The sequence below is a fragment of the Pangasianodon hypophthalmus genome, chromosome 6, assembly GCF_027358585.1.
Source record: "Pangasianodon hypophthalmus isolate fPanHyp1 chromosome 6, fPanHyp1.pri, whole genome shotgun sequence".
Classification (NCBI taxonomy): Eukaryota; Metazoa; Chordata; class Actinopteri; order Siluriformes; family Pangasiidae; genus Pangasianodon; species Pangasianodon hypophthalmus.
Window position 1 is genome coordinate 1,470,803 of NC_069715.1, and position 15,000 is coordinate 1,485,802.

Consider the following 15,000-nt stretch of genomic DNA (forward strand, 5'->3'; position numbering starts at 1 on the left):
AGTAGCACACCACTGTCTAATGGACAAACTACCATAAATACTGCAGTAGCACACCACTGTCTAATGGACAAACTACCGTAAATACCGCAGTAGCACACCACTGTCTAATGGACAAACTACCGTAAATACCGCAGTAGCACACCACGGTCCAATGGACAAACTACCGTAAATACCGCAGTAGCACACCACTGTCTAACGGACAAACTACCATAAATACTGCAGTAGCACACCACTGTCTAATGGACAAACTACCGTAAATACTGCAGTAGCACACCACTGTCTAATGGACAAACTACCGTAAATACCGCAGTAGCACACCACTGTCTAATGGACAAACTACCGTAAATACTGCAGTAGCACACCACTGTCTAATGGACAAACTACCGTAAATACCGCGGTAGCACACCACTGTCTAATGGACAAACTACCGTAAATACTGCAGTAGCACACCACTGTCTAATGGACAAACTACCGTAAATACTGCAGTAGCACACCACTGTCTAATGGACAAACTACCGTAAATACTGCAGTAGCACACCACTGTCTAATGGACAAACTACCGTAAATACTGCAGTAGCACACCACTGTCTAATGGACAAACTACCGTAAATACCGCGGTAGCACACCACTGTCTAATGGACAAACTACCGTAAATACCGCAGTAGCACACCACGGTCTAATGGACAAACTACCGTAAATACCGCAGTAGCACACCACTGTCTAACGGACAAACTACCATAAATACTGCAGTAGCACACCACTGTCTAATGGACAAACTACCGTAAATACCGCAGTAGCACACCACTGTCTAACGGACAAACTACCCTAAATACTGCAGTAGCACACCACTGTCTAATGGACAAACTACCGTAAATACCGCGGTAGCACACCACTGTCTAATGGACAAACTACCGTAAATACTGCAGTAGCACACCACTGTCTAATGGACAAACTACCGTAAATACTGCAGTAGCACACCACTGTCTAATGGACAAACTACCCTAAATACCGCGGTAGCACACCACTGTCTAATGGACAAACTACCGTAAATACTGCAGTAGCACACCACTGTCTAATGGACAAACTACCGTAAATACTGCAGTAGCACACCACTGTCTAATGGACAAACTACCGTAAATACTGCAGTAGCACACCACTGTCTAATGGACAAACTACCGTAAATACCGCAGTAGCACACCACGGTCTAATGGACAAACTACCGTAAATACCGCAGTAGCACACCACTGTCTAATGGACAAACTACCGTAAATACTGCAGTAGCACACCACTGTCTAATGGACAAACTACCGTAAATACTGCAGTAGCACACCACTGTCTAATGGACAAACTACCGTAAATAGTGGAATAACATGTCTACCATTAAAATGTTACCCAATGAGCACGCTAAGGTAAACACTTTAGTAACACATCTATCACGTAACTGTTCTAAAAGCAAACTAGCCTAATATGGGAGATATTTAACTTAGCCAATCTGTAAGCTTATAAACTGTGTGTGTGTGTGTGTGTGTGTGTGTGTGTGTGTGTGTGTGTGTGGTGCTGTAGATCTGGATGAGATGTCAGACAAAGCATCAGAGCATGATGAAGGAGAGCAGGAGGGCAGTACGAAGGCGTCGTCTCCCGGCTCCAGCAGCAGTCTCCCTCCTCCGTCCGTCCTCCTGGAGCGCAAGCTGGAGTCCCTCACTCTGGAGTGGAACCGGAGCCCCGACATGCTCTTCACCATCCACCCGGTCGACGGATCCTTCCTCGTCTGGCACATCAAGTACCTGGACGAGTATATCCCCGGAATCTTCCGCCAGGTCCAGGTCAGCGCCTCTGCTTTATCCTGCTGTAAATAAAACACTATCTATTGAACAAACTACCGTAAATACTGGAGTAGCACGTCTACTGTATAAACATCATTAAAGAGGAATAGTAAATATTATTAGTAAAGGTTACAGCATTATGGTAGATATATCAGAGCTGCATATTTAACTTTAATTATATAAACGATCATTTCAAAGTAATTATTCTGTCTTGTGTCCCAGGTGGCGTTCTCCTCGCGGATCCCCGTAGCGTTCCCCACCGGCGATGCTAACTCTCTGAGTAAGAACATCATGATGTACGCTTGCACTTTCCCCGAGCGGGGCGGCGAGGTCTCTGTGGAGCTGGACAGGAAGTGCGCGTCTCTGGGCACCGTGATTGGCCCGGCCGTCATGATGGTGTCGAAGCACGTGGACGGCTCTCTGAATCAGTGGGCCGTGACGTTCGCAGAGAAGTCCGCTTTCTCCAACGTGCTCACGGTTTCGCACAAGTTCCGTTACTGCGGCCACCGTTTCCATCTCAACGACCTCGCGTGCCACACTGTCCTGCCCCTCCTACTGACCTCATCACATCACAATGCCGTTTTGACTCCGCCCTCTGGACAGGACGACCCACAGGGCGCTCCATCCCGCCCCCTGCGTCCATCCAGAGGCCTCACTCCGAAGGAGATGGGCAGCAACGCGGCGACTCGGACCTTCCATGACCCCAACGCCATTTACAGCGAGCTGATACTGTGGCGCGTCGACCACATCGGGCCGCTGTCCTGCACGGGGGGCGTGTCCGAAATCGCACGCATCAACTCCCTGCACACCGCCGCCTTCTCCAACGTCGCCTGGCTGCCCACGCTTATCCCCAGCTCTGTACTCGGTGAGGGAACGTATATAAAGGCTACTTCACTAAAAACTGATTTTTATCTGTTTATAGTTACATTTAATATCATAGAAACCTGTGATTTGTAGCTGCACTACTGTCAGAGCTGCTGTTACAGAAAATTAATCAACGCCTTCTGACCAATCACAATCCAGAATTTAACAGTGAAATTATTTCATGGTAAAAATTCCAAGAAAGCGTTTTTTTTTTTTTTAAAGGTACAAAGATTCGTTGCTAAACACTTACTCTGTTACTCATTAGAAACTAAACTTACAACTAATAGTTGACTAATATGTTAATTAAGTGTAATAAATGACTTATTAGCAGCATGACAGGTGAATAATACAGAACCCACAGCGCAAATGATACAATATTTTCTGGGGCTTTAATTTGTTGTGGTTAAACAATCTGTCTTTTTTCTCTGTGTGTATCAGGAACATACTGTAACTCTGCAAGTGCATGTTTTGTGGCATCGGATGGGAAGAACCTGCGTCTCTATCAAGCCGTCGTGGATGCCAGGAAACTGCTGGACGAACTGTCCGACCCTGAGACCTCTGTGAATATTATTATTATTATTATTATTAACAATAACTTCTGAACTGTTGAACTTGAATATTATTTACCTGTATATATTTTATTACCCTATTCCCAAAGTTGTTACATTACCTGACCTGGTCCTTTACTGGTTTTGTGTGTGTGTGTGTGTGTGTGTGTGTGTGTGTGTGTAGAAATTAGTGGGTGAGGTCTTCAACATCGTGAGTCAGCAGTCCACTGCTCGGCCAGGCTGCATCATCGAACTGGACATAATTACTAACCAGGTAACGTGTGTGTGTGTGTGGCCTATAACTTAAAGGAGCATTATTATCACGATTGTATATAATACAGTGTTGCCAAAGCGTCTGCGTGTGTGTGTGTGTGTGTGTGTGTGTGTGTGTGTGTGTGTGTGTGTGTGTGTGTGTTCTCTCTGCAGTGTGGCTCGAACACACAGCTGCTCCACGTCTTTCAGGAGGATTTTATCTTAGGATATAAACCTCACGATGACATCACCGACATAAACACTGCTGACTTCCCTTCAGCTGATGGTACACACTCCTCCTCCTCCTCCTCTTCCTCCTCTTCCTCTCCATCTTTCCTCCGCTTTTTTTTAACTCTTGTTCTCCTCTGACAGAGTTTCAGCCACCTCCATTTTCTGAGAAGTTTTTCTTGGTCGTGATCGAGAAAGACGAGAACAGAAACTCTGTGCTGCAGATGTGGCATCTTCATCTGAAATCTGTGCACGCGTGTGTGGGTGAGTGGATTTTACACACACACACACACACACACACACACACACACACACACACAAAGAACCAATGAAAAGCATGACTCGGGTCTATATGAGACGTCTATCTGTCCAATCAAGCAAGTGACTCAGCTCTTTATATTAGACGTCTGGAAGTCCGATTAAAAGCATGACTCTGTTCTTTATACGAGACGTCCAGACATCTAATCAAAAGTGTGACTCCATTCTTTATACGAGATTTCCCGAGATCTAATCAAAGCGTAACTTGATGTTCAGAAGTCCAATCAAAAGCGTGGCTGGATGTCCAGCAGTCTAATCGAAAGCATCTTGATCAGATCTAGATCAAAAGATCCAATCAGAAGACTGTCACTGCTCTTTATAAAAGTCCAAATATCTAATTAAACACGTGACTTGTTTCTTTATAAGCGTGACTCTGTTCTTTATGTAGGACTTCCAGAGATCCAGTCAAATGGACAAGTCAGTTCTTTAAGAGACATTGACTTATAAAATTCAAAATCCAGTTATAGTTTGAGTCAGTTCTTTAAACAAGATGTCCAGAGATCCAAATCAAAATACAGTGATTATGAGAATGATGCTGTTGTAAATAGGAGAAACTCGTAATTTAGTACCAGTACATGTTAAACACATTTTCCATAAACGTCCTACATACATTTTTAGACTTAACATAAACATTTGTGGCTGTTTATAACCATGATTATCAAAAACTTTTTAAATAAGGTTTAAAGTTTTTAAATAATATGGCCTCCAAATGTCAGTCAGTTCTTGTGGGTGGAGCTTAATTTCCTCATAGAGCTGAAACTCATGATTGATTACATGAATGTCTACAAAGTTAGTGGTGTGGTAATGTAAAGATGATGGGGTTATTTTCAAGTAGGAATTGTCTAATCAAACCGAAATTTGATGTACTGCTTCATTGTGTATCTGAAAGCATATTTCTAATGTTGACTAACTCTAACCCTAACCCTAAACCCTAACCCTAACCCTCAGCCAATCAGCAGATCAGGTATGTTCATCTGTGGTTTCTAAATTGTTCTGTGTAACTTAACAAGACCTGTCCACTGGTGGTGTGCGATTTGTGAAAGGTGCTTGGACCCCTTTAGATTGCTGCTTGTGGCTATATTATTTTAATTATTTTTGTACATAGTTTTATACAAAGTACAAGATCAATTTTACAGGAATGTCATGTTATTTTTGTCTTTTTATTTTTGGTAAAATGTGTCCTATTTAAAATGACCTTTTCTGCAGATGACACTCCACGGGATCAGCCCTACCAGAACCAGCTGACGGTTCCACACATGCTCACTAACGCTGACTCGTCTCCTGAGTCGACACCGGGTCAGAGCCCTCTTCCTCGCTCGTCTTCCTCGGCTAACCTGCAGTCCGCCAGCAAACTGATCCTCAGCTCCACCCTCGTCTACAGCCACAGACTGGAGCTCCCCCTGGGGGTGGAGGTGATCCGCGCAACACCGTCTGCAGGTACCCTGTGAATCCCTGCCAATCAGCTGTTACTGTAGAAACAACAACGTATTATAATAACGCCACAATAAATAATAAAGTACTCTGTACTTTAAATAAATAAGTATACAAACAAATTGATTTCTATATTTTTATACATACTGACAGAGTAAAAGACAATACGATATATAAAGTACGAGCAGATTTGAATTCACGAGGTATCTTCAAATTCTGGCTTATTGAATATTATATAATGTAATTGACTTCATGTATGAGAAAATTATTTATGACAGAATTTCACAAAACACAAATCTACAAGAGTTCAGCGTAAGTCTTTTTTTTTTTTTTTTTCCTCCAGGTCACTTGAGCTCTTCCTCCATTTACCCGGTGTGTTTAGCTCCGTATCTGATCGTGACAGCATGTTCAGATGGAAGGGTTAGGTTTTGGAGATGTGGCGTGGATTCTGAAGATTCTCCCTCATACCGCTGGGAGCCGTGGTGCCTCCTGAACGAGGCGGAGGACAACAACAGCGCCCTGACCGTTTCAGGTCGCCCCGTCGCCGTCAGCTGCTCCTACACTGGCCGCCTCGCTGTTGCGTTCAAACAGTTAGTCCCTACTGAGCACAGCTCGAGCTCTAAAGACTTCTCCATGCATGTCTCCATCTTCGAGTGTGAATCCACAGGTGGGTCCGAGTGGGTTCTGGAGCAAACTATCCATCTGGATGACTTTGGGAAACCTGTCAGTGGTTTGGACCCCAGAATCAGCGTGGACAGCAACTTGGTGGTTTATAGCAAGTCTGATCTGTTTGTTAGAAAACAGAACCCTAATATTAAACACTTCGTTCACCTGGATTGGCTCTCGAAAGAAGACGGATCACACATCCTCACCGTCGGAGTGGGATCCAGCATTCTAATGTACGGACGGATCTCGGGCATCGTCGCCGAGCAAACCGGAGGGAAAGATGGCATGGCCGTCGTCACTCTGCCTCTAGGGGGCAGCGTTAAGCAGGGCGTCCGCTCTCGCTGGGTTCTGCTGCGCTCCGTCGATCTGGTTTCCTCCGTGGACGGGACGCCGTCTCTTCCCGTTTCTCTTTCTTGGGTCCGAGACGGAATCCTGGTGATCGGGATGGACTGCGAGATGCACGTCTACGCTCAGTGGTACCAGGATAAGAAGCCCAGCGACTCTGAGGACAACGATGAAGCTTTCATGGTGAAAAAAAGCGCAATTGAGATGACAGACGACGTGATCCGAGTTCCTGCCGTAATCCAAGATGGCGGACTTTTTGAAGCGGCGCATTCGCTGTCCCCCACTCTTCCTCAGTACCACCCCACCCAGCTGTTAGAGCTGATGGATTTAGGGAAGGTGAGACGTGCGAAGGCCATCCTGTCTCACCTGGTCAAGTGTATCGCTGGCGAGGTTGCTGTGGTTAGAGACGCTGTGGCAGGAGAGGGCGGAGCCAGACGACACCTGTCTCGCACCATCAGCGTCACAGGAAGCACCGGCAAGGACACGATCGTCGCTGGGAGAGACGGTGGGCGCGATTACACGGAAATCAACTCCATCCCTCCTCTCCCGCTGTACGCCTTGCTCTCGGCCGACCTCGACACGTCTTACAGAAACAAATTAGCCGATGACGTCATATATCAGGAGCGGGAGACGCAGAAGTCCTCGGAGGATCAGTACGCTGAGCTCTTCCAGGACCCCACGGTAAACACTGATGACTTTGCGAGCTTCGCGTGGGCGGACAAGGCGGAGAAGAAGGAGAAGAAGACTCGTGTGATTGACCTGTCGCATTACGGCCCTACCTGTTTCGGACCTGAACATGCTCAGGTGCTCTCCTCTCACCTGATGCACTCCAGCCTGCCTGGACTCACCCGCCTCGAGCAGATGTTCCTGGTTGCGCTCGCTGATACCGTGGCAACCACCAGTGCCGAGGTGGGCAGAGCCACTGATAAACAGTACAGAGGTGAGATTCTCCATGCTCCCTACACCCTACACCCTTCACCACTCTCCCTACACCCTTCACCACTCTCCCTACACCCTTCACCCTTCACCACTCTCCCTACACCCTTCACCACTCTCCCTACACCCTTCACCCTTCACCACTCTCCCTACACCCTACACCCTTCACCACTCTCCCTACACCCTTCACCACTCTCCCTATACCCTTCACCATTCACTACTCTCCCTACACCCTTCACCCTTCACCACTCTCCCTACACCCTTCACCCTTCACCACTTTCCCTACACCCTTCACCCTTCACTACTCTCCCTACACCCTTCACCATTCTCCCTACACCCTTCACCCTTCACCACTCTCCCTACACCCTTCACCCTTCACCACTCTCCCTACACCCTTCACCCTTCACCACTCTCCCTACACCCTTCACCCTTCACTACTCTCCCTACACCCTTCACCACTCTCCCTATACCCTTCACCCTTCACCCTTCACCACTCTCCCTACACCCTTCACTACTCTCCCTTCACCCTTCACCCTTCACTACTCTCCCTTCACTACTCTCCCTTCACCCTTCACTACTCTCCCTACACCCTTCACCCTTCACCACTCTCCCTACACCCTTCACTACTCTCCCTTCACCCTTCACCCTTCACTACTCTCCCTTCACTACTCTCCCTTCACCCTTCACCACTCTCCCTACTCCCTTCACCCTTCACCACTCTCCCTACACCCTTCACCCTTCACCACTCTCCCTACACCCTTCACCCTTCACCACTCTCCCTACACCCTTCACTACTCTCCCTTCACCCTTCACTACTCTCCCTTCACCCTTCACCCTTCACTACTCTCCCTTCACTACTCTCCCTTCACCCTTCACCACTCTCCCTTCACTACTCTCCCTTCACCCTTCACTACTCTCCCTTCACTACTCTCCCTTCACCCTTCACCACTCTCCCTACACCCTTCACCCTTCACTACTCTTCCTACACCCTTCACTACTCTCCCTACACCCTTCACCCTTCACCCTTCACTACTCTCCCTTCACCCTTCACCCTTCACTACTCTCCCTTCACCCTTCACTGCTCTCCCTACACCCTACACCCTTCACCATTCTCCCTACACCCTTCACTACTCTCCCTTCACCCTTCACCCTTCACTACTCTCCCTACACCCTTCACCCTTCACTACTCTCCCTACACCCTTCACCCTACACCCTTCACCATTTTCCCTGTAGCCTTCATAATTCTCCCTACACCCTTCACTACTCTCCCTACACCATGCTCCCTACACCCTTCACCACTCTCCCTACACCATGCTCCCTACACCCTTCACCACTCTCTGTATATCCTTCATCTTTCTCCCTATATCCTTCACCACTCTCTACATCCTCTCTCTCTCTCTCTCTCTCTCTCTCTCACACACACACACACACACACACACACACACATATAAAAATAAATAACATAGAGTGTGATTAACATATCTCCTTAAACGGCCTTAATGTCCAACACTAGACTAATTAAACATGGTGATTATCACGCTCTCCCCTCGTACCTACACTGCAGCAGATCAGCTGGTGTTTATTTAGTCTTGTAGAGAAGGTGAGATGTGAGCAGAACGTTCCAGACTCAGAGTAAGCAGACATCAGGACATCAGAGAGGTTCAGGGACGTGTGTGTGTGTGTGTTTCCATTCACATGATGCAGGGGCCTTCATTAAACGCAATCAGCCATGTGTGTGAGTGTTTGTGTTACAACAGTATGTTTACTCACTGTGCTCTCCTGTCTTTGTTGCTTGTGTGTGTGTGTGTGTGTGTGTGTGTGTGTGTGTGTGTTGTCCAGGTGGTGAGGCTCTGGATGAGTGCGGTCTCAGGTACCTGCTGGCGATGCGTTTACACACCTGTCTGCTTACATCACTTCCTCCTCTGTACCGCATGCAACTGCTGCACCAAGGTAACACACTCATCCTGTCACACTTATACACCAAAACACTCTTACTTCCTGCTAACCAGGTGTGTGTGTGTGTGTGTGTGTGTGTGTGTGTGTGTGTGTGTGTGTGTGTGTGTAGGTGTATCTACGTGTCACTTTGCATGGGCATTTCACTCCGAGGCTGAGGAGGAGATGTTGAACATGATCCCAGCCATGCAGAGAGGAGACCTGCAGTGGTCCGAGCTTCGCGCTGTCGGTGTCGGCTGGTGGATCCGAAACATCAACACACTCAGACGCATGGTGGAGAAGGTGACTCGCGCACACACACACACACACACACACACACAGAGTGAACGCACCTGAAACGCACTTTCAAAACACCACACCTGAAAAATCCTTTAGCACACCTGCAACACACCCACAGCACACTTTGAACACCACTGGATCACACCTGAAACTCATCTTGAACACACTTAAACCGCACAATGAACACACTTGGAACACACCTGAAACTCATCTTGAGCACAACACACTTGGAACTCATCTGGGACACACCTTGAACGCACCTGAAATTCACTTTCAACACACCACACGTAGACAATACACCTTGATAATACCATACATTACACACGCTTTGAACACTCCAAGGACACACCTGGAATACACTTTGAATTCACCTTCAACACATCTGGAACACGCCAAATCTGAAACACACCTTCGACACATCTGGAACACACCTTCGACACATCTGGAACACACCTTCGACACATCTGGAACACACCTTCGACACACGTGGAACACACCTTCGACACATCTGGAACACACCTTCGACACATCTGGAACACACCTTCGACACACGTGGAACACTCCTCATCTGGAGAACATTTTCAACACACTTTTAACATAAATAGAACACACTTTGAAACACACCTGAAATGCACTTTTTAACACATCATGAACACAACTGGAACAAACCTACAACACACCTTGAACGCACCACACTTGAAACACACATTGCACACACATTAGATAGTGTATAGACGGTGTCAGGTGCTGTAATATTAATAACATTAAGAATGCATTTGGAATCAGATGTTAGACATATTCAGCCGTGTTTCTCTGTTTCTCTCAGCTGTCAGGATGAACATTAGTGCATTTGTATTTCCTCATTTTTCTGTCTGTGTTTCAGGTGGCCAAAGCAGCGTTTCAGAGGAATAACGACCCCCTCGATGCTGCGCTCTTCTACTTAGCCATGAAGAAGAAAGCTGTGCTCTGGGGCCTGTTCAGGTGACTGCATTAATACACAGCCGGGTCTCAGGTGTTAATTTATCACACCTATGTTCCAGTTTTCAGCTCTGGCAGTATAACCTCACGTTGTCTTGTGTGTTTGCTCGTGTGTGTGTGTGTGTGTGTGTGTGTGTGTGTGTGTGTGCTGTGCAGGTCTCAGCACGATGAGAAGATGACGCAGTTTTTCAGCCATAACTTCAGTGAGGATCGGTGGAGGAAGGCGGCGCTGAAGAACGCTTTCTCTCTGCTGGGGAAACAGCGATTCGAGCAGTCAGCAGCCTTCTTCCTGCTCGCCGGGTCACTCAAAGACGCCATCGAGGTGCACACACACTCAGGAATACACACACACACACACACTCACAAAAATGCACATGGTCATACACTTGTTCTAATCGTACTCTTTATTGCGATTAGAGCCAATCATAATCATACTTTCGATTTTTCATTTATTATTAAACAAGGGCATTAAGGTTACTACAACCCACCTGAATTTATTCTCATATATAATCTAATTTATTAGACTAATTAACATGCCCCATTTTACCATCATGTACATCTAATTTACATGAAACACTCCAAATACTGTCATGTACACTATATGGCCAAAAGTATGTGCACCCCATGACCATCACACCCGTATGTGGTTCGTCCCCAAAGAAGAAAGAAAGTCAGAAGCACACAGTTGTATAGAATGTCTTTGTATGCTGTAGCATTAAAATTTCCCTTCACTGGAACTAAGAGGCTGAAACCTGTTCCAGCATGACAATGCCCCTGTGCACAAAGCGAGCTCCATGAAGACATGGTGTGTGAAGGTTGGAGTGGAAGAACTCGAGTGTCCTGCACAGAGCCCTGACCTCAACCCCACTGAACACCTTTGGGATGAACTGGAACACCGACTGCACCCCAGACCTCCTCGACATCCCAACATCAGCGCCTGACCTCACTAATGCTCTTGTAGCTGAATGAACACAAATCCCCACAGCCACGCTCCAACATCTAGTGGAAAGACTTCGCAAAAGAGTGGAGCTTATTATAACAGCAAACACAGGGGAATAAATCTGGAATGAGATGTTCAACAAGTACATATGGCTGTGATGGTCAGGGGTGCACATACTTTTGGCCGTATAGTGTACATCTAACTCACACGAAACACTCCGCAATTTACGTATCCACTGAACATATAAACGTATTGTATTTTGTGTGCAGGTGTGTTTGGAGAAGATGGAGGACATTCAGCTGGCCATGATCATCGCTCGCCTGTACGAGGCCGACTTCGAGAGCTCGTCCACTTGTCAGGGAATCTTATACGAAAAGGTTCTGGGCTGCAAACGGGACGGAACCGAGTTCTCTTGCAGTAAAATGCACCCGGATCCGTTCCTCAGGAGCATCGCTTTCTGGATCATGAAGGATTACACGCGAGCGCTGGACACACTGCTGGAGCAGACGCCCAAAGAGGATGACGAGAATCCGGGTGAGCCTTTAAGCAACGGGAAGGACGGAGTATTCCAGAAGCATGATTTGTTGTTGATGGTGTTTTTTTTAAATCAAAATGGCTGATGAATATTTTATTCATGTAGCCTGTAGAAAAGCGATTCTCCGCTACACTGAAAATAAATGGCCATCTCTTGTTATTTTACAGTAACAGCGTCACACACCGTGGTTTATTACTCATGTATAAGATTATTAAATTTGTTTTTAGGTGTAATTTCTCCTCTTCTTCACTGTGTTTCAGATGTGATGGTGAAGTCCTGCAACCCGATGGTGTTCAGTTTCTACAATTACTTGCGCACACACCCTCTGATCATACGCAGGCACTTCGCGTCTCCGGACGGCTCTGAGCGCAACAGCAGCGCCGATCAGATCAACCTGATCGAGCGCAAACTCTTCTTCACCACCGCTAACGCTCACTTCAAAGTGGGCTGCCCGGTCCTAGCGCTCGAGGTGCTGTCCAAAATTCCCAAAGTGACCAAGAAGACCTCCTCGCTCAGCAAGGGAGCTTCCACGGCTAACGTCAGCGACGTCCAGAATGGAGTCCGGGCCTCTGATCTGGACTGGAGTCAGCCGGTGAAGAAGAACGATGATGATGAGCTGAAGCTGGACTGGGGAGATGATGAGGACGAAGAGGAGGAAGAGGAGGAGGAGGAGGAGGATAAGAAGGGTCTGATGATGAAGGAGGAAAAGAAGGAGGAGGAAGAGGAGGAAGAAGAAGAGGAGAAGAAAGCGAGTGATTGGAAGGTGGATGTGATCGCCGAGCAGCTGAAGTTCCGAGCATGTCTGAAGATCCTGATGACGGAGCTGCGCACGCTCGCCACCGGATACGAGGTGGACGGAGGAAAACTGCGCTTCCAGCTTTACAACTGGCTGGAGAAGGAGATCGAGGCCATGCACCGCATCTGCAACTACAAGGCTAGTCACCAAATCTGAATCCGTTATAACAGTGTAGATAAAGTTTAAAAAAAAAAAAAAGAAGTTTTGAAGCCGTTTTTGTGTAAGAGATAACCACCAACAAATCACCCTGATACGAGGAAAATAAAGAACAAGGTTTATCTCACTTTCACCATGACGCCTTATCAGAACAACACAAGGCTTAGTTTATACATAAATATTACAATAACTGGACACCAAACTTCCAGGAATTCATTTTAGTGTAAATTTCATTGAAAAATTCCTTTACAGCTACGTACAGTATATCATCAGATTTATTTACTGCACCAGTGACGGCTTTTTTATTCTCAATCTCAAACTACTGATTTAAAAAAATTATATTAACACCACTTTCCTAGTTATAGTTAGATTATAGTTTCCATTATTTATGTTTATGTTGGACATCTGCACTTCTGTGATGTCATTTACTTCAGGAATAGACCACTGTGTGTGGTGCCGTTATAGTAAAATAATCAGTTACTGTTTATTATTAGTTAATCAGTTACTATCATCCTGAAGCTGATTATTTTCCTATTACAGCATGTCCCCAAGTGTTTTATTCCTCTTATACCACAGAGATTTGCCAAATGATTTACATTCTTTATTTATGAAAAAGACACGTCATACTTTTTATCCGTTTATAGTTACATTTAATGTTACAAGTCGGTTCCTGTTGTCACTTACGTTACAGCAGCTATAAACAGTCGTTCCCTCACCATTCGCCTCTCTTTCTTCTGTCTCTTAATAAGACAAATATTTACAGAGAAACCGCGAAGAAGCATAAAAACTCCTCTGTCCTGTAACGTTACAGCTTTACCTCTGTTACAAAGCGCTGACACTGGAGACTCCTTCCATAAATATTAAATTAACATCTCTTCACAGATCAACGACTAGCGTTCGCCGTACAAGTACCTGTGAATGAGCTGTTACTATAGAAACGATAGTACAAGTACCTGTGAATGAGCTGTTACTATAGAAATGATAGTACAAGTACCTGTGAATGAGCTGTTACTATAGAAACGATAGTACAAGTACCTGTGAATGAGCTGTTACTATAGAAATGATAGTACAAGTACCTGTGAATGAGCTGTTACTATAGAAACGATAGTACAAGTACTTGTGAACGAGCTGTTACTATAGAAATGATAGTACAAGTACCTGTGAATGAGCTGTTACTATAGAAACGATAGTACAAGTACCTGTGAACGAGCTGTTACTATAGAAACGATAGTACAAGTACCCGTGAACGAGCTGTTACTATAGAAACGATAGTACAAGTACTTGTGAACGAGCTGTTACTATAGAAACGATAGTACAAGTACCTGTGAACGAGCTGTTACTATAGAAACGATAGTACAAGTACTTGTGAACGAGCTGTTACTATAGAAACGATAGTACAAGTACCTGTGAACGAGCTGTTACTATAGAAACGATAGTACAAGTACTTGTGAACGAGCTGTTACTATAGAAACGATAGTACAAGTACCTGTGAACGAGCTGTTACTATAGAAACGATAGTACAAGTACCTGTGAACGAGCCGTCACTATAGAAACGATAGTACAAGTACTTGTGAACGAGCTGTTACTATAGAAACAGTAACGTGTTTGGATGAGCGCATTAATATAAACCTGCTACTACTGTCAGAGCTGCTGTTATAGAAAACTAATCAACACCTTCTGACCAATCAGAATCCAGGATATGCTGTTACTGAAATTCGTGATGTCGCTTCAGAAAATAGCAGAATGACTCCAAACTGAAACTTCGCATCAGTCACCTAGACTCCGCCCTCAAACTTTAGGCCACGCCCCTTATTGAGTCTAAGACTGACTGTAGCTCTGTGATCATTTTGTCCATATTTGTAGAGAAGTGTGTGTGATACAGATGTGCTTGTCTAGAGGCTTCCACTGTACGTTAGCTCCATTAGCCTGAAGAAGAGATCATGGCTGAGTGA

The 15,000-nt window shown here is 45.8% G+C and overlaps 1 protein-coding gene across 9 annotated transcripts in view; it reads left to right on the forward strand.

Annotated features, from left to right (window-relative positions):
• dmxl2 (Dmx-like 2) overlaps window positions 1-15,000 on the forward strand; it is a 65,393-nt gene that overhangs the window by 24,060 nt on the left and 26,333 nt on the right. For all 9 annotated transcript variants that reach the window (XR_008301889.1, XR_008301890.1, XM_053234763.1 and 6 more), the window contains exons 11-24: window positions 1,564-1,823; window positions 2,046-2,688; window positions 3,126-3,247; window positions 3,420-3,509; window positions 3,662-3,773; window positions 3,860-3,979; window positions 5,240-5,470; window positions 5,808-7,415; window positions 9,251-9,361; window positions 9,477-9,646; window positions 10,527-10,624; window positions 10,778-10,943; window positions 11,831-12,095; window positions 12,357-13,030. Coding sequence is in view for 7 of the 9 variants with exons in the window: in XM_053234763.1 (XP_053090738.1) it covers window positions 1,564-1,823; window positions 2,046-2,688; window positions 3,126-3,247; window positions 3,420-3,509; window positions 3,662-3,773; window positions 3,860-3,979; window positions 5,240-5,470; window positions 5,808-7,415; window positions 9,251-9,361; window positions 9,477-9,646; window positions 10,527-10,624; window positions 10,778-10,943; window positions 11,831-12,095; window positions 12,357-13,030 (4,670 nt within the window). In the remaining 2 variants the exon portion in view is untranslated. The remainder of the gene's footprint in view (window positions 1-1,563; window positions 1,824-2,045; window positions 2,689-3,125; window positions 3,248-3,419; window positions 3,510-3,661; window positions 3,774-3,859; window positions 3,980-5,239; window positions 5,471-5,807; window positions 7,416-9,250; window positions 9,362-9,476; window positions 9,647-10,526; window positions 10,625-10,777; window positions 10,944-11,830; window positions 12,096-12,356; window positions 13,031-15,000) is intronic.